This window comes from Orbicella faveolata, unplaced genomic scaffold (genome assembly GCF_042242905.1).
Source record: "Orbicella faveolata isolate gen_17 unplaced genomic scaffold, um_ofav_v1 contig_12, whole genome shotgun sequence".
Lineage (NCBI taxonomy): Eukaryota > Metazoa > Cnidaria > Anthozoa > Scleractinia > Merulinidae > Orbicella > Orbicella faveolata.
The window spans coordinates 5,678,342-5,703,042 of record NW_028301539.1 but is presented as its reverse complement, the minus strand read 5'-3'; the positions used below and the strand labels follow the sequence as shown (position 1 = coordinate 5,703,042).

General features: G+C 39.1%; 1 protein-coding gene across 4 annotated transcripts; it reads right to left on the bottom strand.

The window, feature by feature from the left end:
- Window positions 1-685: 685 nt before the first annotated feature.
- LOC149116264 (ephrin type-B receptor 1-like) lies at window positions 686-24,630 on the bottom strand. 4 transcript variants are annotated; one of them, XM_089283590.1, is made up of 20 exons: window positions 24,067-24,630; window positions 23,842-23,966; window positions 19,367-19,482; window positions 16,171-16,335; window positions 14,830-15,490; window positions 14,433-14,480; window positions 13,544-13,906; window positions 12,797-13,002; window positions 12,548-12,611; window positions 11,767-11,875; window positions 11,094-11,167; window positions 8,740-8,916; window positions 8,291-8,401; window positions 7,355-7,542; window positions 6,633-6,752; window positions 6,322-6,392; window positions 5,848-5,888; window positions 5,101-5,197; window positions 4,088-4,187; window positions 686-3,543 (listed from the first exon to the last, which is right to left on the bottom strand). In XM_089283590.1, exons 4-20 carry the CDS (start codon window positions 16,303-16,305, stop codon window positions 3,481-3,483), a joined length of 2,628 nt encoding a protein of 875 aa, XP_089139716.1. In that variant the 5' UTR covers window positions 16,306-16,335; window positions 19,367-19,482; window positions 23,842-23,966; window positions 24,067-24,630; the 3' UTR covers window positions 686-3,480. The 4 variants fall into 4 exon arrangements, with proteins under 4 accessions (XP_089139716.1, XP_089139714.1, XP_089139718.1 ...); XM_089283588.1 differs by lacking the exon at window positions 24,067-24,630 and having other exon boundaries at window positions 23,842-24,049; XM_089283592.1 differs by lacking the exon at window positions 24,067-24,630 and having other exon boundaries at window positions 11,767-11,872; window positions 23,842-24,049.
- Between the last annotated feature and the right edge of the window lie 71 nt (window positions 24,631-24,701).

Genomic DNA, 24,701 nt, shown 5'->3' with positions numbered 1-24,701 from the left:
AAGATGTTTACTGTTGCAGTTTTCACAGTATTTTTATACAGAGCGCGCAGTGGTCGAAAAAACTGGTTAGAGTTTTGAAAAACATGGCGTTGGAATAGAGGTGTCACGTCCAGAGCGTTGATTCTCTCACTGAGTTTCCTTCATCAACATTTGTGTAAGACTAAAACATTCAAATGTGCCGTCAAAATGTTCAACCTAACTAAGGATTGCGTGCTAAACGCCCGTCAAAATATGAGTAATTATGACGACAACCTTATGACCTGGGAAAAAATACAAACAAATTGAAACGAAATTCACCACTGACACCTGGCATATAGCAGACACTTTGAACCCGTTTAAGCTTTTATCGTTGACGGAGGTGGAGGAAAACACAGTTCTTCATTACTGGGTTTTAAACTTCACAATTTGCCTGTTTGCGTGTGTAGTAAATGTTTGACTTCGTTCCGAGGCTCATTAACTGAGGGCAAACCTTTTATTAAGGGTTTAAGCCTCCAATTTCGTAGAAAATGTCATGTAACCATGGAAACATGGTTAACAAGAGATTTGTGGGGAAGAAAGGACACCGACTAAGCGGAATGTGATTAAACATTGTGTCAGGAACTGATCAGTGAGGACAATCAGGGTATTTTTATTATTCACTGAGGGTGAAAGTAACAAGAGAGTTGGAAACAAACGACACGTGAGCTATAACAAAGTTGCCACCTTTTACTAGATCTAAAATTTTCAGTAGTAATTTTCATAGAATCAATATAAAGATTTCGTTCGAAGCCAAAAATAGAATGCTAGTTCTAAAAATATCAAAAATACCTCTGTCTTCTTTTCTAGAAATCTTTTGAACACATTATCCTACCCGCCTCCTACAATGTTTTTATGATTGATAAAAACCATATACATGTATACAGCATGAGTGAGCATAATATATAGATTTGGCCAACCCTAAAAAGTGCGGAGCTGCCATAAAACACTAGTCATTTTAATGTTCAGCACAATAACCTTATTTCATCAAAAAGCATTTAACCAAACCAAATGAATTGAACAAACAAAACAAGGAAATCTACATTAAAAAAATACGCAAATCACTCCATGCAAGTCTCTTTTAGCAACTGTTGTGTGCTTTTTTAAAGGAGAAGGTCACTCCAAAAAGCTTACTTCTTTTGTCTTCTCCTATAGCAAGTAAACATTCAGCTTTTCCATTGACCTACGTTTCAGCCTCTGAAGTGCCTGCTATCCTGAAGAATTTCGTCTCGAAAGAAGCGACTTCGGAGGCCTCCATTTTTAAGCTGCCTGGCAGCCAGGCCGTGGTTATGTAACCTCATTCCGTCCGACTCGAAATTGGAGGGATGGAGAAAAACCTGCAACTGACTAGGCATCCTTCACAAGGTCAGCAAAATCTATTTCTTCAGCTAGCGATTATGCACTTCGCTATCTGTAAATGCTACCATTTCGGAGTTTGGAGCATGTTTGGCTCAAAATGATATGGCTCAAGAACAGCCATAACCCAGAGTGGTAGTTAAAAGGCTCATTCGAAGCCATTTAGACAAAATCTCTTGGACGGATTGACGTCACGAAAACGCGGCCTGGCTGCTGAGTACTGTTCAAAATGGCGGCAACGATGTTCGAATTTTGGGCTTCTTTGGAGACGAATGTCATAAGAAAAACCTGCACTTTAGAGGCTGAAACTTCGGTGAGTTGCTAAAGTTGGTGCAAGATTTTTATTAGTGTTGACAAAAAAACATACGTTTTTTGGACTGACCTCCTCCTTTAAAAAGCATTAATTTCTCAACAAAAAATCACCCAATAAAAGAATTTTAAAGAAAATTCGTTTAATTAACAATTATTCACCGAAGTGGAGGTAAATATCCATCACTTTCACCGACACTGAGGTGAGTAATTGTTTTAGTATATACCACACAAGCTGAATAATTAGCGGACCAAAACGTTATTTTATGTGTGACAAGCGGTCGGAAGTTTTAAAATCTCTCGCGCCGGCTGCTCGGAGGTGAATAGTACTTGCTAATCACCTCCGAGTTAACCAATCAGAGCGCCCGAAAAACACCATTCACTTGTGTGGTGTATACTAATATTGATTATTATTCAAGATAAAGCCAAGAAATGAATTTAGAAGCCGGAAACATGCAAAATTCCATAGACGCGCGGTGTTCAAGTTAACTATTCACGCTAAAGCGCAATTTGAATATTAATTTTTGCTGACAGCATTGCAGTCATAGCTTTATCTGTCCTATATGATTATCAAATTACCAGAAATTCACCAATAATCATTTCACCATACCGAAGGAATTGAAGAAACAAAATGAGGAACTCTCCATAAAAAATATGCAAAGAAATGCATTTAGAAGGGATTAATAAGTAGATAAGTCCTTTTCACGCAGCTGGTGAGAGTCGTAAGCAAACGTGACCAGTTTTAGAAAACACGACGGCAGTTTCTACAACAAAACGTCGCTCACCCGGCAATTCGCCTCAGTCTGCCTGAATCGCCCGGGGAAGAAACTTTCAACAAACGCCAACGTTGTGAAGACTGTAATGAGCCAATCTTTCGATAGATCAACGAATAAACCAATTTCCCACAGTTACCGTTTTGTAATTTTAGTAAACATACAAAACAAGCGAACATTCTCGAGTTAATCTTCACTAGGCAAAGTTTTTATGTCTCTCTAACCCCTGATGTTCCTCATCGGTACCTCTTAAACACTGTTTGGAGTTTCTTTTTTTCCCTTTTTAGGCCAAAAGAGGTAATATAAAGGACCTTCAAAAACTCGCGGAAGCGCAGAGCAAGTGGCGCACGTACAGACGTTGTACCAACAAGCATGTGACAACCAAAACTTCTCGGCTCGATGGGTCACCAAATTTTCTAAGGTATATGGGGCTCCGGCGGGCGAGAGCCACTATTATTACATGATCTGCCTAACGTACTTCGTGTGACACTCGCGCGAAAGACGTCGTCTATTCGACATTTTGTTATGTATTAAGTATAGCATTCTTTTTTATATCATAAACAGATAAATTAGCCACGAGTCTCCGGGATTTTCTAACTTTTACAGCACTTAAGATAGCTAGTTGGTCAAAGTTTGGATAATGCTCTCCACTGGACAAATCACTATGTATTTAGTGTTGGGATAGCAAAGTTTGTGTCGTCAACCTTTCTCCAGTGATTTACCCGTTGGATAGCGTTATCCACACTCACAAAGGGTGCCGTTTAGGCATTATGCAATATATCGAGCCATCTGTCCAGGAAGTAGCAAATGTTTATCATGCCAGATCGGATGAGAATTTTAAAACTTGCAAACAGTCTGTAGTCGAAAAGCTATACACGTTACTTAACAATTGCTAATGGGGTTTCCTTAGCAATCGATTTGATGGGTGTTATTAAACTTTTTGAATAAAATGAAACTTGTCAAGACTATATTTCTGCGGTCAAATGACGTGTCTTTTCCATATATCCACGATCCTCCGTCAATCGCTCTACGTCACCACGTCAAAATTAACATAGTCCTTGTCATCATAAACTTCCAAATTCACATATGTCTGCAAATCAAAGAATAGATAGATAAAGAGATTAGACCTTGGACCTTCATGCTGATCAGTGTAACGGTTTAGGGAGTCAACACCAGTAATGATACAATTGTATCGTTCTTCTCTGACTACCAATACTTCATTTTGGGCCGAGATCCGTCAGTTATTTCAAACTGTTTCGGATAGAGTGGTCGAATTTTTGTTCCTGATTCAGGCCGAAGCTTCTTATTTGTTTACCACCCAACATTGATGTGCAAATGGGCACGCAATCGTTGTTTTTGACAGGCCGCGTTAAGACTAAATTACGTTGTTAGTGATTTGGTAGCAACATGTCACCTCAGGCCCAGTGAAAATTGGCCGCGAATATCTAGCTCGACTTTGTCTTGGTAGATATGCTTCATATTTATCCCCTCCTCTCTTACTCCCCGAATGGAAAGGTTTATAGACACTGTGGATAAAAGCCACACAAATTGCTCAATAAGACAACAGCTTAAACAGTGAGTGTCCATTTCTGCTGTGTGTGCTATACTGACATATATTAAAGCACTTTACAAACATTGTGGTCATCCAGAAGTCTTCTGACCGCAGAGCAAAGCCATCGGAACGTTGGTCTCTTTTGAGGTTTTTCTTCCCAACACTCGGTCATGATGGAGTACCTGTAAAGCAGTTATGTATACACGTTATTTGCCGGCCGGGAGGTCAGTATTGGGAAAAAACTGCACCCAAGGGCATGGTTTTTACCAATACGGACCGAACAAGGCTGGCAAATAACGTGTTTATTTTCTCTCTACGGTATTGCTTTGAAAGCAACTTTTGTGTTCAATTTAATTCTAATTGAAATCGTTGAGTTCAAATCTGGCGTACGCCTGCGTTTGACATTTTGGGCACAAAAAGCCGGTAGTGTTTGCAGAGATTGTAGGGCTGATTTTAAATAAAAGTGACACAGTGTGGGGAAATAGTACGTTTAAAAAGGTTAGTTTTTGGCCGAAAATGTCGCTTATGTAATAAAAATAGATGCCAATGAAAAAGAAACGCACGGCTTGAAAAATCGAAAATGGCTACATTTACTGCTTTCTTTGACTCCTTGTAGAATGTTTACATTATACGCTGTTTTATGGTGTAACAAAAAGCTCGAAACGTTGCCAAACTTGGGAAATTTCGGAGCGGTCCGTAACCGGGGTCTGCATAGGGTAATCTGGAACGCTGGAGCGCGCGCGATTAGCCAATCAGATTCAAGGATTTTGGAACCCGGACCGCTCTGAAGCTGGAAGAAAAAATAAAGTGTATTGTTACGACTGCATTGCCTCTCTCTCGTTCTCTTAAGAAGGATTTGCGGCCTATTTCTGGGTTTATTTCGGAAAGTCTACTGAAACAATTTTAGATGGATTTGGAAATCTCAGACTAATGGTTTGAGAGCCAACCGCATTTGGGCATAAAACACTGTGGACGGAGATGAAGTAGAAGGTGCATGGTAACACTCGAACACGCTGGTTTGCAATTTTAATTTCATTTTTCCTGGTTTTCCCATAATTATAGTTCAGTCAGTCAGATGCAATGGAAGCCACTCACAGTTCAGCAGAGATGTGTCTTGGTCTAGGCATTCGGTATCCTGTCTGCAACAAGCCAGTTATTTTTCGAGAAGGTACACCAGGATATGGTGATTCACCTTAAAACATCAACACATACTTGATAACATTTCACACTTTAATGACTCATCCCAAGGGAAGCAGTTAACTTTGTTTCCCAAGAATATCAATGTCTGAGACTTAAGGAAAACAAAATGAATTGGTTTCGCTTGAATCGATGAGTAAACAAATTAACTAGTATACATGGATCTAACGCAAAATGGTGGTCGTCTGTCAGCGTTCGATGGCAACTGTGCTCTCTTAGCCTTACAGTTTCCTTATGTTGCCTACTTAGACGCTTCTGGCGGGAAACACTTTTCCTATCAAAACGGTAAATGTGGTTCAGAGATATCATGCACGAATTACACTTGAGGGTATTTTACCTGTAACCAAACATTCATCACAGCAGTCTAGTTGTGTTTTCACTTTGTCTTAGCTTGTTGCGATGCATTATCATTCGAGACAATTCAGATATCCTTTTTAGTTATTCATCTACTTTGTCAAGAATCAGTTTGCTATACAAGATTATTCTTTTCCTGTTAAAAGTAGACTGAAGTATAGGAGCAAAAATAATATACTATATATCAAGCTATGTTTTTTTTAAGCATCCCCTGACAACTTAAACTACATAAACGGTAGGATGTGAACGGCGAAGCGAAGCTGTTGGCCTTCTGACAAATATTTTACTTACCAACAGTAAACACCTCCCACATTACTATACCGTAGGACCATCTGTAAAGCAAAAATTTTGTGATTTCAGTTTAAGTCTTCCCACTTTTCAACACAATGCGGTGTTCTGCATCATCATTGATCGATATTACCGCTGCTCTTTTTAGAGTTCGTTACATTACATACGTAGCTAACAGTATGCTTTATTTTTATGGATGTATTTTCCACAAACAAAGAGTATTACACGTTGGTGGAATTATGTATGCCATTCTATAACAGTTCTTATAACATTCTTATAACGCAGACAGTGACGAAAACATCTTCAACCTTTCGGTGTAGACGCATTACAAAGGTTATGCTCTTTTTCATGAAGTGCGGTCAACACAACCTCCACATGATGAAATTTGTAAGGTTGTTTAACTGGTTATTAGATAATAAATGAAGCGTGAGGGCTGGTAAAATGTGACGGCTTTATTAAATCAAGGCTTGAACTTACACGTCACTCATGGTTGTAGATTCACCATAGAAAAGTGACTCTGGGGGCATCCACTTAACTGGGAGACGCGCCTTACAAAAAAAAACAAAAAACAAAAAACAAAAGAACAAACAAAATAAATAAATGACGAGGTACCGACAATCAACAGAACGAACTAACGAACAACGGAACCTGAGGGAAGGAATGAAATAATAACTGAACTATAAGGAATTGATCAATTGATCGTAAAGTCGATCAATTCATATATTGATTCATTCATTAAATTATTTAGCTGCATCTGACCTTAGTTTTGAGTTTATATTTGCAATCACCTGAGTTCTTCTCGTGTAAACATCTTCCTTCAAACCACGTGCCAATCCAAAGTCGGAAATTTTGCAGACTTTGTTCTCACCTACTAATACATTGCGGGCGGCCAAGTCACGATGAACAACCTGAAACACATAGCAACATTAATCCATTTCAAGATCAGCTTCTCATTTCTCCTGAATATCATGCACGTGCCTTGTTAACTCCAACACTGATCCTAGTATTTTAAGATATTAATATATTGAAATTAACGAAGTGTACGTGATCCTAATTTTGAGTCATAATCTGCTAATAATATGAGTTTCCCAGTATGTTGCAGAATTATTGACTTAAAAAATGTACTTGACAATATCAAATGTCGGAAGTCCTCTCTGTCTAAATCTCTCCAATACCGTGAACTATGTTTTCTACTAGTGTTGCTTCGTTTTCAGTTGTTTGCTTTTCTAGCTAGAATCCTGGTGCTTACTGTATTATTTCAAGTTTCCTTCTGTAGAGCGTTCTCACTAGCATGGCCAACGACCATGCAAATTTATTGGAACCAAAGAAAATGATTACATAAGAAAAAGAGTTGGACTCTCACAGGATTGGTTTGGTACACCAACATGGCCGCCGTTTCACTGTTTTGGGGCCGCAATGTGGCTGCCGCTACATCATCATTGGAAGGAAACTGTGTTAATCGTAATGACTAATTCATCGTTCATATAATACTACTTGATCAGGGGTTTACCTTCATTGTTGCAAGATAGCTCATACCATCAGCTATCATCCAAGCAAAAGATAGTAGATCTTTTTCACTGAGTCTTGAATTTGGTCTTTTTTCCCCGGTGTTGTATGTGTCCTCATGCCCTCTGCTCTTGCGCAGGTATCCCAGTAAATCACCGTATGGTAAATACTCCAAAACAATCAACATCGGCTCTGGAATTGTAAAACAATGCAAAACTAAAACGACACTCACCTGGAAGTTAAAGTTTGCTAATTCATTCAGCGATGAAATCTCATGGCGATGACATAAGAATGTGAAACATGATCCTACAACTTATGATGATCATAATCTAATAAATGGGAGGCGAGGTGGTCTCATGGTTAGTGCGCTCGTCTCCGGATCGAGCGGTCCGGGTTCGAGCCCTGGCCGGGGACATTGTGTTGTGTTCTTGGGCAAGACACTTTACTCTCACAGTGCCTCTCTCCACCCAGGTGTATAAATGGGTACCGACGAACTTAATGCTAGGGGTAACCCTGCGATGGACTAGCATCCCATCCAGGGGGGAGTGGAAATACTCCTAGTCGCTTCATGCTACAGAAACCGGGATAAGCTCCGGCCTGATGGGCCACTTGGCTCGCATGGAGACTTTACCTTTTTTTTATAATCTAATGAAAGAGCGGTGGTGATATTACGAATTCATGTGGGCGACGTAATAAAACAAACATCACTTTCTAGTTAGGCCTAGTATACTCGTAATGTTACATCAAAATCACATCATTCAGGGATTTCTTGTAAAATACTATTGGCCATGAGCCTTCCAACACAACTTATTCATCTTTCAGTAATTCAAACAATATTTCTCTAAACGTAGTAGCACCCTCCCTTTAGAAAGGGAAATAACAAAGAAATGCTTACATTAAAAACAAAACATACAGCAAACTGAGATTAGCATGAATGTACCTTTCTCAATGCAGCAACCAATCAGGCGAACAACTTGAGGATGAGGCTGCAAAGATTTCATGACGTCTAGCTCACTGAGTATGTCTTGTAAGTCCTTCGGTGAAGCATTGTCTAGATCACGTGTAAAAAGTTCTTATGAGTACGAGGGTTGGTTGCTGCTTGAGTAAACGGCAAATTTGGATCAAGGGAGAACAAATCCTGTTTCCACTGATCTGTCAACTAACTTCTTTAGTATAATCCCGAAAAAAAGCAAAAATTATCCTACGGCTACTCTAAAACTATTCTAAGTACACTTCAATGCCATCAACGCAAACAATACGTATTGGCTGGAGCACTGAGTATACTGCGGGGGATGCCGTTAATAGCTGAAATTTGAAATAAAAAATTAGACTTATTCATAATTATCAAATTAAGACTCATCAACTGAAAAAAGCAGAATGTACAGCTACCTTTCAGGCTTTTTACCGCAACTTCCGAATGCGAAGCTCCGTAGATTGCCTTGGACACCTGGCCAAAGTTCCCGGTCCCAAGGAGTCTCACTAACGTTATTTGGTCACGGTCGAGATTAAAACCATCACAGATGTCATCGATATTTTGGTATGCAGCCATTGACAACATCGTAATATCTAAAGAAAACATTGACGCCTTTTGAAATATCAGCAAGAATAAGCCTTTTTCCTTTTGGAAGTAAATGATTTGTAAACTGTCATAAACGTCATCAGCGGGTTTTTCTTCCCATACTGGACGTCAACAAACGCCAACACCAACCAGGTCTAACGACCAAATCGAGGATATCAGTTCACCGTTAAAGGCTGGTTTTCGCCAGCGACGGAGTCGAATTTGCAGTCGTAATCAGAAACGAAGAGCAATACAGTCTAGTGAAAATCAAACTGACGGAGTCGGAAGCAGAACACCAATTCTGCTTATGACTTTGTCGCTTATGACCTAGTGAAAACTACATTGTCGGAGTCGGAGGCAGAAGAGGAAGAATAAGCCAATCACAATGCTGAATACCAGGTCTTGTGACTGGTTTGTTCTTACGCTTCTGCTTCCGACTCCCACACTCTAGTTTTCACTGAATCATAAACGACGGAGTATAAATGGAATCGGAAGGAATGAAAACGTTCTGATTCTTCCAACTCCGATTCTGTCGAGCCAAGAGATTATCAAGGTAAGAGAGTGAATCCCCCATATAGGTCTTATAACTAAGGTAATCCCTCTTAAGTTATTTTTAGACATGGTACCCAGTTCTTCCGCGGAATTTACTCGCGCGTTGCGTGGATGTTTTCGTGGAGGATTTGTTTATGTTTCGCTTCCTTTGTTTTCGTTCCGTCTCAAAGCGAAGGAAAACCTCCAACGCTGTGGGGGCGTCTTCTTTGACCATTTTAATTACAAGCAAAGGAGCGTCGCCTCTCGCTATATGTTTTAACACATTTCGAAACTTTAATTTGAGTTTAAATAAGAGACAGACGGTCCCCTGCACAAACAAAAACAACTGAACAAACGGCAGAGAAATGAGTAGACAAAATAAGTAAATAAAAATAAAAATAAATATACATTTATATAGCGCCATTTTCCACTAATTGTCCATGGCGCTTTACAATACTTTAAAATTAAAATCCTGAGTTTAAAATCCTAAAATTAAAATCCTAATCCTTTAAAAACCCAAAATTTTAAATCTTAAATGTTAAAATCCTAAGAATTAAATACGCTATATAAGACAATTAGGCTACAAATAAAAAGTAAAAACTACAAATCAAATGCAAAAGAGTACAAAGCAAATTAAACAAACGTCCAAACACAACGCAACCGAACAAACAGATCGGTCGAAAATGCACACAGACGCCCGCCGCCTAAGCAGCAAAATGCAGTTTAAGCAACAATGGCAACAACGGCAACAACGCCTAAGACAGCGTCGATTAAAAAACGACTTTATATTCAACCAACGAATCTCGCGAGAATTAAGATTCATTCAGTTTGTCAGAAATATCCCAAACAGAATATATAAGACAGCGGCAAAATTCGAAAAAGATATTTTAAAAATTGGCCGTCGTAGTTCACGTTTTCTCGAATATGCTGAATTTGACCATTTCAAGTTGAACGGCAAAGAAATGAACAAAGACTTATAACGCAAGCTTACACAGCCATTGCACTCGTTGCCTTGCAGTTGCGGTTGTGGTTTGCTTTTTAAACTCCCTAAAACCGAATAAATGGGAAAATAATGGACAGCCAAACGAGCACAAAGCAAACGAAAGCCCCTCAGAACAAAAAGACTGTTGGGATTGTAGAAAACATCTCTGCTATAGAAACGTCTTTTGGAAATCAAAACACATAAAATGACTTTTCACCAAATTTCCCGCCAGTTTCGAGAAAGTCACTTGGGCCGTTCATGATCACGCATCGCGCGAGTTACGTCCTCGGAAGAACTGGGTACCATGTCTAAAACTAACTTAAGAGGGATTACCTTGGGTAGAGGACCTATTTGGGGGATTCAGTCCCTTACCTTGATAACCTCTTGGTCGAGCTTTTGACTCCACTTACCACTCCGATTTTCGATTTTCACAACGTCGTACTCTCCGAAGTTAGTGAAAACCAGCCAATTTATCATCGCTGAAATCTTAATTTAGTATTTCTGTAACACTCCGGAAACGGAGAAGGAAATGTTTATATGTGAATATTATCCAGCACATTTTCAGTAAATTGATCTAATGATGTCACACATGGAAAATGCTGATAACGAAGTAAACTAATTATTACTCCTTATATTACGTTCAACAGCGCATCCGCTAAGATCGAGGCTTACCATCGTACACTCTGACTCCTGATTGAGCTGTTACTGACAATTTGTTTTGTTTTACTTTCTCTTGACGGCGTCTCCTGTTTTATTCAAGTAAGCAACGAAAGTTACATACACTCAGTATCCAATATTTTATTTTAATTACAAGTGACTGACGAGGGAAGTAGCTCAAAATGATTCTCCCTTGTGAAAGCCTGCTATCCAATATATTGACAACGACTAATGTCAGCATCATCTAGGTAAAACGTCACACTGAAGGTGACAAAACAGTTATTAGAGCGGTTTCTGTTTGAGTGTCGAAAAGTATAATTGCTTTTACACTTTCCAGAAGATCGACCTAAACTCTAGTGCAACTAATTTTCATCCAATCACAGGTAAAACAAAAACCAATCGTCACTCGTTCGCACGCGTTTTCCCGCGTCTTGCTTCGAGTTTTTTATTGGTTAACTACCTGTTCGAATTCTGAGTCCTTTGTGATTGGCTAGAGTGATTACTTTGGTTTGGTTTTACGACACTCGGTTGAAAACTGCTTTACTAAAGAATGCCTTATCTCCACTAGTACATAAGCATGTTACAATCAGCGATAAAATCCCAGATGTCTTTCGATTCCATAATATTAATTGATTTTTACATGCTTATGTGTTAAAAAAACCTTTAGTTATAGTTACTACTAACTTACCTTTTCAAGATTTTGTGGCAGGCGAAAGAAACAATCAAAACTATCAATAACCCAACAAGTCCGACAAATCCGTAAATAATGTTTAGGTACATTGCAATCTTGGAGTCTGCTGTAAGGAAGAGATATACCACAAGCCTTTTCTTTAATGCACCGACTTATTTTGCCATTTTTTTCGTGAATCATTAATGATCATATCAAACATTACCTGCTACATTTTTTATCGTGTATTCCTGTCACTCAAAGCCATGTCAATTACCTTCAGTTTCTGGAGCTGTTGTGGCAGTTCAAATTTCAAAAGAGACAGGTATATGCATAGGTAATAATTTGGTGCTAATGGTAACCTTGAAATATAAGCAACAGAAAAAAATGGCAAGAAAAATCAATGGTAAAGAAAGAATTAGTAAAGCCAGTGCTCCACCTCCGGTACCGAATGCAATTAACTTTAACGTCTTCGATCCATCTGCGGTAGCAGCCAGAAATTACAGACATTTACTCAGTGTCAATCAGTCGTGAAATGAAAGATATATCAATCAGTCAGCTTATAACTCGAGCTGAAATCATAGTCTATGGCGACCTTAAGCTTTGAAAAAGCTTTCTTTTCTTGTTCCTGTTTACGGTGAAGTGAAATACCCACAGCTTTTGTAAAAGTTTCTACTTCAGGTGATTCATTTCTCTGCTAGTTTTCACAAGACTAGAAGGGAAATGATAAACGTAAAATCATTTACTTGAAAGAGCAGGAACATATTATGTTAATCTTAACTTAACAATTTAACAAACGAACCAGCTCTTAGTGTAAAAGTCTTCGCTCCAGCAGGTCCTTTACCGATGTTGTTCATTGCAAATACCTGAGGAAAAAAGACCAAAGCGCCTTATTTAGAACTTTTAGGGATTTTATTTTTTGTCTTTTGTTTGTTTGTTTGTTTGTTTGTTTATTTGTCTGCTCGCTTTCTTAGCATAAAATTCCAAAATAACACTTAATTGCTGACGCGGTAAACTGCTTACCCAACCTACGAATTCAAATTGTACCTACCTGGAATTCATAAGTTTTTCCCGCCATTAGATTGTCAAACTGCAATTCAATTTCCTGTGTAGTTCTTGACTTGATATCTGAAGAATCATCCTCGTTTATGTATGTCACGTGATAATTTTTAATGACGCCATTCTTCGCTTGTAACGTCCATGACACAACAACGGTTTCTTCCGGTTGTTCAACCGATACTTCGGGTTTACCAGGAGCTATGTCGTGTAGAATAAACCAATTAAGAACACCAAGCGTAATCTCTGAAACCTTGAGCACAGCAATTTTTGCACACTCAACAAATTTACCTTCTTTCGACTGGTCGAGAGCAGAACAATAAATCTCACATAGTACTCTCAATATACAGAGTCGTCTATTACGTTTCTATGGTAATCAAGTCCACAGTATTGAACTGCTAAATTAAACGCCAGATCCCACATAAACGCCGATTTCAAATATGGGCGAGTCGAGGCGAACAGTTTTAATTTATATTATCATGATTATAACTCGTTCACGTCACATTATTACGCTTGCCGTGATGCTGTAATGTTGCATACACTTGCAGTAACTGAACCGACCTCTAGTATATCTTTTAAAGCACTTCCTTCACTTGGGAAACTTTTTTGTTCAAAGCAAAGCATATCAAGTTAATGAAAATCTAAAGATGTCTTATCTAAGTGAGATCTATGTATAGATAGGGCAATGATATTAATTAAATGTGACGGTATATTATACATATAGTCTAAATCAAAAACTTACTTGATCCATTAGTTCGTACGGTAATTGTCGTGAACTTTCTTTCAACTCCATCTCTTCGTTTCGCCACTTCAGTCACTCTGTTTTTAGCGTAGATTTTAAAAGAGTAATTCACAAATGACGAAAGGCTCATTACCACTACACGGGTCACGTTCAAACCTTTCTTATATGGTAAGTAAGTGACAACACTTTCGCACGCCTCATCTAAACACTCTTTGTCGTCGTCATCCTCACATGGCATACGACAATCGACGTCATAGTATACGCGAGTCTGGTCTCCGGTTATTGCAGGCGGCAGCCATCTTAACTCCACTGCACTTTGGTTAACAAATGTAACGTCAATTCCCCTTGGGATTGTTGGTAAAACTAAAAGCAAAAAGAGGCCAGTATTTCAAGGTGCTAACGAGTAAGCAACTTAGGCATGCCAAAATTACCTTGGTGTTTAAAATACACTTTATTAAGAAAGAGTAGCTGAGAGTATGTATTGGTGTTTTTAATTCATCATAGAGAAAGCTAACTGTTCTCCGAAATTCACAAATTGAGGACAATCCTAGATGCGTTCTCAAGACGGCAAAGTAGTTCCTACTGAACTTTATGATTCATGCTGAAACCAAAGGGTACAATGGGTATTTTGATGTACACAGTGTAAGGTATTTTAGAATAAAAGCTGTTGAATAGAAAGAGGGTTTATTCACAATGTACCGTAGAATTACAAAAGCACTAACGGATCCCGTTATTTTCGGATTCAGCAGGCAAATGGGGCTTCTACTTTTGGGTGACCCCTTACTTTCCGGGGGACCGTAACTTTCGGGGGACCGTTTTCGGGGGTGAGACTGGCGACGTTACTTTCGGAATTCCACGGCATTTCAAATTAAAATTAGACATTTCTTACCAGTACAATTGAGGCCTCTCTGGTCGTTGTATTTTCCATTTGGACAAGCTAAAACAAGAATGCACCAACTGAGATAAGAAGAGCAGAAAGGGAAATGAAATCTATCATACAGCATTGTACTTGCTGACCTAGAAACTTTTCAGTGATTGCTACCATGCAGTTACAAGTTCCACAGTGTTTTCACTGCGTTTGCAATAGAGCGAAATAGTACAAGCTGGTTTTCCATGATCTTCTTAAAAAGAGAGACTGAGCTCAATGAAAGTGCTGCTTCAATTTTCATTATTCCTAAAAGAAAAAAAGAAAAGCCATCCAAGAAAATAAAAGATGATATGTTTGACCACAACAGTCAATCTCATGTACATTTTCAGGCTGAGTATGGTAAATGCAGCAACATTACCTTCGCATAATCCTCCATTATTCTGCATGTTTTCTTTACAAATACATCTTCCTTCAAGTCCACTCGTGTTCCACTCGCCATTACTTTCACAGTGAACGTACAAACTGCCTGATACTTGAACAGCATCTGTGCTACAGTTTCCTTCGACGTGAATGGGTTCTGAATCATTTGCTGGAGCTACAGTCCGTGATAGTGACACCAACCTGTCACTAAGTGTTTCATCTGGGCAAACGTTAAAAGTGACTTTAACAGAGAACAGAGAACTACAGGCTCCGTAATTATTGAATGCTAAAATAGCATGCTTTCCTTTAACAAGCACGCTAATTGTTTCAGAAGTTATTTTATCGGTAGCCTGTTTAAAATCTGTAACTTTTTCATACGCCACGGAATTACTGAGAGGGTCAGGATAGAGACCTTGGTCTACAATAAAATGGTCTGACTGGTGTACGTATAAGTCAAAAACATTCACGCAGTAATTTCCTCCATTGTTGGAGAATTTAGAACAATTTGCGATAAAGTACCGGACAATGATATCGATCCTGTTAGCTTCACTGACTGCGATTTGATCACTTAACAGCCAAGAGTTTGGCTGGGGATCAGACTGTTTTATGGGAACATCACATGCTCTATATCTTGGAGGGGTAGTAGTCAGTCTCTCCCACTGAAAAATATAACAGTAAAAGTTAACAAACAGACAAATAATCAATCAGCCAATGGAAACAGAAAGTAAAATACCTATCATGTGTATGCAGTAAAACCTAAATGCTGTGTCTGTAGTTTGTAATTGCCGTACCCTTTCACCGGACGTTTGATTATAAACGCTTGTGGAACAGTGGGCAAGCCCGGGGGGGGGGTACTTTGGGAATTTCTGGGTGGGGATGTGCCGCTGTGACCCTGGAACCCTTAGCCCATACCAGAGCTAGTTCAGCTGAATTTTGTTAACCTATGCTAAAGTAAACTCCCCAAATCCCCCCATCTATTGACACTGTTGAGGTTGATTTGTGTAAATTTAAACTTGCCGGTTTGATTTTGTTTATATTTTTGAGTGGCAATTTCTGGTTTCCTTACTCTAGATAAAATCTTCAACTAACCAGTCAGTTTTGTGAAAAATTATACCCTATTCTAGACCCAAACGCTCTGATTTACATACCCTATCCTAGAGTAAACGGCTTGAAAACCATACCCTTCACAGCGGCACATACCTATATAGCCCATATATGGCAGTGCCCCCCCCCCCCCGGGTGGGCAAGGGAATTTATTGCTGTAGGAGGTGACCGAAAATAAAGGGTCTGGCTTATATTAAAGGTGATCATCATGCTAAAGATTGACCTTCAGACTTACCCCTAATACCCCGGGTGGCTCGTTAGTAATCCAAAACCAATCGTGTTCCTCTGTATTTTCTAGCACCAGTTGAATTGATGACCCCAAAGCTATGAATGTCAAGGTGCTTAAAGATGCGATCCAAAACTGCTGCATTTTTCAAACTGCTGCGTTTTTCAATCATGACTGAAAAAGAGGAAATAAATAATTTAAGTATGGCAGCTATTGTGTTGAATGACAAAAAAGTACAAAAACTGCAGATATCGCTGGATACTGCCTCAACTCTCATTCTGTCACTCTTTTTTTACGTACATACATACATTTTACTTTTGTTTTCAAATTAAAATTACAATTATAACATGCCCGCGGATAGCTGAGCTAATCTAGGCGGGTCATGTTTACACTAATTATTAATATACAACTAGGTACAACTAAATACAACTGAAGGCAACAAGAGAACTAAAGAGACTAAAATTGACAACAACGACTAGAGACAACTAATAAACTAACGGTAGTACAAATAATAATTAACAACAGTTACGACGAGAGACTACAGATACACTAAAACGTAATTATTGAATATTAATGAATACATACTAAGAGGGAAATAAATTCAGCTTTACTTTTTGAACGATTTCTGAAAGATCAATATAACAGTCTTCTGAAGCTAGAATTTCAAAAAGTCTTTGCTTTATTTTCCTCTTAAGACATTTTTTACAAGCTTTCTTAAAGATATAGGCATTTCATTCCAAAATTTTGTTCCGATTCTAGAAAATGAGTTCACTTGAATTGAGAGTCTAGAACTTGTAGTTGTATGTGTTTTGGTGCGCCTTCGCTGAGTGTAACAGCTCTTGTAGTCTCGGCGTAAGGTGGCTGTAAATTGCAATCCGATTAATTTCAGCAGAAGACGGGAGATTCAGGCCCTCGGTGGCTAGTCGACTGGCGTTACCTCTTGACGCGAGCACTCTCCTTTTATGATGTAAGTACACTGGGTTGTCATGGAGATTCTCATTATCGTAATGCAGTATAAAATTTCCACACCACCATGATTCCGTTGGTGTGAAACTTCGTTGATATGGTGTAAAAGAGCTTGGAGAGCATTGCAACACATTTCTCTAAACTTAGTGCCGGTCAAGGCATTACGACGGCAGGCATAAACATGTACACTACAGGATTTTATAATACGATCTATCCATAAACCAAAACCCGTGAACACTTATTACAGTATAATACTGATAATGTTTTATTTTTTATAGTCCCACCGCCTCTTTCTCCTTCGCTATTTGTTGTATTTCTTGTCTCCTCTACTTATAATAGAGATGTTTTCTATTCGGCTGAGCGAAGCGAAATAGAATAGAATAAGCTCTTCTATGGACCTGTGCCAAGCGATATGAAGTCAATATATTAGCGGAGCTCCGGCGGCCCGAAGCGTCGCAAGGACGGAACCGCTGCACGCCGCGGTTGTCCGTTTCGTAAACGGTCGATGGCATTTTCAGTATTGAACCCGGAACCTCTGTTTCCTAACATCTCTCTTATACCTATTTGTTTACATCATTTCGGCATGTCCATATTTATTAACATGCAGTACCGTATGAATTATAGCGAAAGGCAACGTTCGAATTTTCCGCAATTCTCCTGTCCGTTTCTCGTCTAAAGATTTTAGACGCGGCTTTAATCATTTGAAAATTCATACAGCTCATCAATTTTGTGATTTTCAATATATCCTTTTTCGGCAGTTGAGTACCGGAGTCCCACTTTGTGAAATGCGCTATTCTAATCAGCTTTTTTAACACCTATAGAGAGAGAGAAGTTAGCGCGAAAATTTTCTCAATGTACATTATTTCTGCTCTGAGATATTGAGTACTTGTTCCACTGAGAAATGCAAAGGACAAATGAGAAACATTGCATTTGAACTAATGACTCAGTTGAGGCGGTTTCGAATATTACTTGAACTTCGCTACGATTGCGAAAAACTTATACACTGGTCAGACTTTTTTTTCCATTGGAACAAAGGAAATAGTAATGGTGTGAACGCAGGGACGCAGGCTATGCAAAGCAAAGATCGAAAAAGAAATATTTATCTTCAACCAGTACTTATTTACCTGATTTTGAGTAACAAAAGAGAATCCTAACTTGGAAGACGTTTGTTCACAAGCACTAATGCAGATTTCTTTAATAACCCTCTACTTAAAATTTAAGTTATGAGCTCGAGATTTCTATCTCGAGCGAATAATATAATTGTTGTAGTGTAAATGTACTACTAGTCGTTCAAAACTTTATATACATCCTTTTCAAAGACAATTCCAAGACGCAAAGAAGCTGCCGCCATTTTGTCAATAACCGGACACTGTTGGGCTACTCATTATCTAGAACGAAATAGATAGTGAGTGACGTAACCAATCATAAAACGGCAGTCGTGATAGAACAATATTAGATTTATACTAATAAACAATGAGATTATGAGCTCTAGATTTCTATCGCGTGATAGTTGACGAGGGCGCAGCCCGGGTAAAGTTAAACTATCACGCATAGAAATCGAGACCGAATAATCTAACAGTTCAAGTTTAGTAAAAATAAACTAGTCGTTCAAACTTTATCTTAATCGTCGTCTAAATCCTCTTCGAAATTTTTAGCTTAACTGAAATCCCATTCCAACCCTCTGTTTGCTCTATCAATATCCAGTCGCGAGGGAAAGAGAGAATATTACAATGGAAAACATTTGTAGCTATTTATGACTAACAAAATTTGCAAATGAAGCGAATCTGAACCTCAAGTGAGCGCCATTGTTATATTAACGTTCGTAACCAGCCATCATAACCGACATAATCTTATTTTCGGAACTGACTGTTTATGAAATCTCACAAGTCTTCTTAAATGACGAGCTTGTAGCTTAGGACATGTAGAAAGGCAAAGGCACCAACAACTCCGCATGGCAACGAAACAGTGTTGTGGCGCAGTATTTTCTTTATTGCTCGGCATTAATTCATCTGCTAGTTAGCTACAAGCAGCCAGAAGATGGTCATGCATTTGGATCCAGAACGACAACTCGCGGTTTCCGTACACCACAGGACTGATTGTAAGATCTGACGAAGGTCGCACTCCACTAAAAAGCGATTTGCAAGCAAACCGAAATATGAAACATATCGCAAATGTCACATGTTTAACTCATATTGTCCCTTACAGAAAGCATAGATACTATTACAAGTTATACACATACCAATTTGTGATCGTCTATCGCTCTACTCGAAGATTCTTCTAGAGACGAGCTTACAGTCAGACAACACAAACACAGCACGGAGATGTCTGGCGTTAACGGTTGACTTGGTCTGAGCGCTTTAAAGAGATTTAACAATCAGTTTGCGTGACTAAAAAATACCCAAAAGTGTCGCGGTTTTAGGGTCAGGAGGTTTTAAATATGTCCTGTCTTGGCCATTGTTTGAGAAAGCTTTTAGCAGCGGACTGAGCAAAATTTTTGGATGGTGTGACTCCGACCCGTACCGTGATATTTAAAAAACAGCCGCCCGGTAGACATTAGTACATTTTAGCAATGACGACGGCGACGGCTGGGGCGAAGCCTTGTAAAAAGTGTACTTTTATTTTACCTTCGAATGTCGCAGCTGTGTTAATCTGTTCAGGGCGCCTATCGGTCTAAAGAATTGCTCAGGCTAAACATGCACCGACAGCGTTCAATTCGAAAAGAAGATGCCAAAAATTAGCCATTGCGGTTCGCGTTCTCCAAAATACGTAGAACTTAGTCATTTCACGTTGTTGGTTTGTAGAGGACGGTAAAGAAATGTACCAAGATTTAAAACGCACGTGCAGAACCATTTTTCTGCTAATTAAACCTTTCGTTTGGGATGCTCTCGTCGCCGTCGCCGTCGCCGTCGTGGTTTGCTAAAACTCCCTATTGTTCCAAAAGAAGGTGTCTCAAAGATTTGTATAGCCTCTAATGTTTGCTTACGTCAGCCAACGAAGGAGAACGAGCATGGCGTCCCAGCGATTTCACTGGTTGAAAAAACAAAAGACGTTTGCTGTTGTAATTTTCACAGAATATTTATATAGAGTGCGCTGCGATCGAGAAAAAACTGGTTAGCGTTTTGAACAATATGGCGCCGATATCGATGTGTTACAGAGCTAAATTGTCATTAAATTTGATTCATCAATAAGGTTCGATGAGGACTTAACATTCCTCCACGACAAAGGTTAAAAAATTTAAACATGCTGGATACTTTCGCACGAATGACTCAATTCGCGCGAAAGTATTCATCTGAGTTTATTACTCTCAGCCGAGTGCATAAGGAAAGACTGAGCAATAGAGGGTTTTAAATACGTTCTTCTTAAATCTATCCGTTAAAATTTTCGCGTGTGGAAATTAGCTCTGATTAAGCAATCGTGCAAAATAATTTGCAAGACAAATTTTTAACTACTTTTGAAATGGCGGGGACGCGAGGAGGCAAGGAGGCGAAGAGGTGAGGAGACAGGGAGCCAAAGAGGCAAGGAACCAAGGAAGGTTCGGGTTGCAAATCTCACTAGACAGGTCTTTTCAATTAAGTGGACTATATTTTTGTGGCAGGGCAGTGTTTTTCAGTTTTGAATTCCTCGTCCACAATTTTTGTCACACCTTTTTTCTACTTTTTTCTACTTTACTGTGAATGCAAACACGAGATGGTTGATACATCTAAATGCGTTTGTGGATTCATGTGGGAGGTGATGTTTCACTGTGTTTTCTAGTACCAGTTGAATTGATGAGGCCACAGCTAATAACAGCGACAAGGTGGTAATTAAAGCGGTCCAAAAATTGTGCATGCAGCCAGTCAGCGATGTTACTGATTAGTTGGGATGAATTACACCACTTAAGAAAACACACCAACCACCTTCACAATGAAATACAATGCTAGCGGAAGAATGTGACATTTATTTCCTTTGACCGTCGATTGAGTGCTTTCTGGCACACACATCCCTAAGTACGAACGGCGTCATCGCTTGATGCTGTCGCCGCTGTCCGTTTCGTAAACGGTCGATGCCATTTTCGCGACACTTAGAAAACTTTTTAACTATAACGAATTTTTCTTTACTAAATTTAAAGAAAAAAGAAAATTTGTATGTAACCACCCAGTATCGAATACCTCTGTTTCCTAACTTCTCTTTTATACCACTACACTACCAGGTTGATCTGTACGGGTCTGCAAATGATCCCAGGACCGCAAATGATCTCGAACCGCAAATGATCCCCAAATTGAACCGCAAATGATCCCGGACCGCAAATGATCCCCATATTGGACCGCAAATGATCCCGACTGAAATATAGGGAATGGCATGGATGGTGGGATGGTGTGGATAAGGAATTGGCTTACGTGAATACCGATGTTTTTATTAAAGCCATCTTATAATTATAATGGCTTACAACTTGCTCTTTTTTCATACTTTCGACTAGATTTTGCTTCTGACTACGATGCTATGAATATCACCACTCAATCATCAAAACACCACTTGGCTTGTATTTCTTTGCAATTCTAAGTAAAATTATGATCAGTGCAACATACTCTACATATCCTCCTTTGTTCAACATTGATATTTCGGTGTTATAATGACATTTTATCAACCATTAACGCTACTCGTCTAAAGTTTTAAACTAAAATCTAACCATGAAGCAACTATCACAGAAGATGCTGTCACCTGAGTAGACTCAGAAGCCTACAACGCTTCATCACTCTGTAAAACACCTATTGTGTAGCACTGGAAATTTGAACAAATTTATTTTGTAATTTTTCCTTGGTCGTATTTTGGCTTTAATTCCTCGGAAATGACTACTTGAGTACTCTAAGAAGCCAAAATTCCAAGCTATAGTTATGAAGTTCAGCTTGATGACCAAGCAAGGCCAAGGCTTGCTCTTCGTTTTGACAATTAGCTGTTTGATAGATGTTTGACACTATTGCCACCCGGATTTCGAGAATGTTTACAATTATGTGCTTTTTTAAGACTTCTAAATCAATAGATCGTATTCACGTGACATGTTTTTATCCTCATCAGGCATAAGAGGCGGTATATTTACATCTGTTTACAATTAGCGTGCTTCGTTTGGAAACCAGAGCATTTTGAATTTCAGGGTTATGGAGGTTGCGTGATATAAGGTTACGATCGAGTTTGTTTAAAAATATATACTCATCTCATGATTTTGAGTCTTTTTAGAAGTTAAAGCATTAGGGAAAGTGCTGATGTAAATGCTTGTTTGTTTAGTACTGATAATCAGTCGCCTAGAAAGCCAAAGTAAGTTCCAAATGTTTACACTATATTCCGGCCGCCATATTGGTGTACCACGGATGTACACCAACATGGCGTTTTCTTACTGGACTCTGTAAATTTCTGGGAAACATTTACGACGAATATCTGACGTTTGGGGAAACGCAAAGGCCTGAAACTTGGAGAAGTATCTTATTTAGTTATCTTCTATAGCGTACATCACAACTTCTTAGCTTTTTCCATTGGTTGGTTTTCGATTTATTATTTCTGTTATTGCGTGACAGTGAAAACGATCTGTACCCTTCGAAGAACAAAACCGCAATTGTGGAAAGTTTTTTTGCAAAATGATAAAATATGTTTTTTAGTTCATTATTTTTGTACATGTTCTCACCTTCCTCTGATATAAATCCATGCCATTCCTTATTTTTTGATCGGGATCATTTGCGGTCCAACATGGGGATCATTTCCGGTCCGGGATCATTTGCGGTTCAATTTGGGGATCATTCGCGGTCCGGGATCATTTGCGGTCCTGGGATCATTTGCGGACCCGTACAGAACCTGTGTTCAGACGCCTAAAACGTCTTGTGTTTTACGCGGAAAAGGGGCTTTGTTTTGATGAAATAAAGGAAATAATAATCGTCTGGACGCAGGGTAAGACCGAAAAAGAAATATCTGTCTTGAACCAATACTAATTCACCTGATTTTGCTCAACAGATGAAAACCTTAACTAGGAAGGCGTTCGTTCACTAGTACTTCTGCAGATATCTTTGACTAAGCGGTCTTGAAATTAGACCTGTAATTTATTGAACCTTTGTATTTTACGGCATTTAATAAACTGTAATTCAAGTTATTTCCGTCATGATAAATTCAGTGACGTAATGCAAGCATCGTCTCCTAAACAACAATGGAAAGTCATTGCTGAATGTAAATTGTCGCCGAAATTTAAGCTGAACTGAAATCTCACTCCAACCCTCAACCTGCTCTATCAAAATAAATTTGTAAATGAAACAAATTAACTTCACGTTAGCGCCATTGTTATATAGTATTAACGTTCGTTCTGACCCGCGCATAAGCGGACGCTAAGCAACGATATCAGAACTCTGTTTTATGTTCCAGATTTATTTTAGGAACTGACTCTTTATGAGATCTCACAGCTCTACTTGAAGGCAAAAGCCCTCCGAAGCTGAAATTGACTGAGCAGGTGATAACTTCCTCATGGCAATGAACAGTGTTGTGGCGCAGTATTTTCTTTCACTGCACGGCATTAATTCATCTACTAGTCGGCTACCAGCAGCCAAACAATGGTCATTTATATGTCAGAAGGAACATTAGTTCCCAGCAAACCAGAACCATGCAGCAAACCGAAATAATAAACTTTTCGCAAATGTCAACTGTTTAACTCATGTTATCACTTACAGAATGCATGCATGCCACAACAAGTTATATACTCACCAATTCGTGATCGACCAACAGTGCTGATTCATCGAACGATTCTTTGAAAGAGTAGCCTGAAGTCAGACAACGCGAACCTAGCGTAGAGACTGTATTACTTCTACGGTTGACCTAGTCTGCGCGAACTAAACAGAGAGATATGCAATAAATATGCAGATATCAAATACTAGTAATTTGACAAAGGATGATGTCACTGTCAAAACTGCGTTACTACATGGTACCCACCAGTGTCGCGGTTTTAGCGTGGCCGAAGAAAGTATATTACAGTTTGAAAATGTGCCCTGTGCCCTGTGCCCTGAAAACGTACATCGGTGGACTGAGCAAAAGTTTTGTATGGCGTGACTTTGATCTGCACGGGCAAACAGCCCGCATATATTGTCCTAAAACAAAGCTGTCTCAAAGATTTGCATGTTACTATTTACGTCAGTCAACCAAGGAGAACGAGCATGGGTTCCCCGTGTTTCACTGGTTGACTGAGGCGAAAATATGTTTACAGTTGCAGTTTTCACAGTATTTTTATACAGAGCGCGCAGTGGTCGAAAAAACTGGTTAGAGTTTTGAAAAACATGGCGTTGGAATAGAGGTGTCACGTCCAGAGCGTTGATTCTCTCACTGAGTTTCCTTCATCAACATTTGCGTAAGACTTAACTTTCCTTGACGACGAAGAATGAAGCATTCAAATGTGCCCTCAAAAAGTTCAACCTAACTAAGGATTGCGTGTTAAACTCCCGTCAAAATATGAGTAGTTATGACGACAACCTTATGACCCGGGAAATAAGAATAAGAGAAAAAAACAAATTGAAACGAAATCCACCACTCACACCTTGGTATAAAGGAGACACTTTGAACCCGTTTAAGCT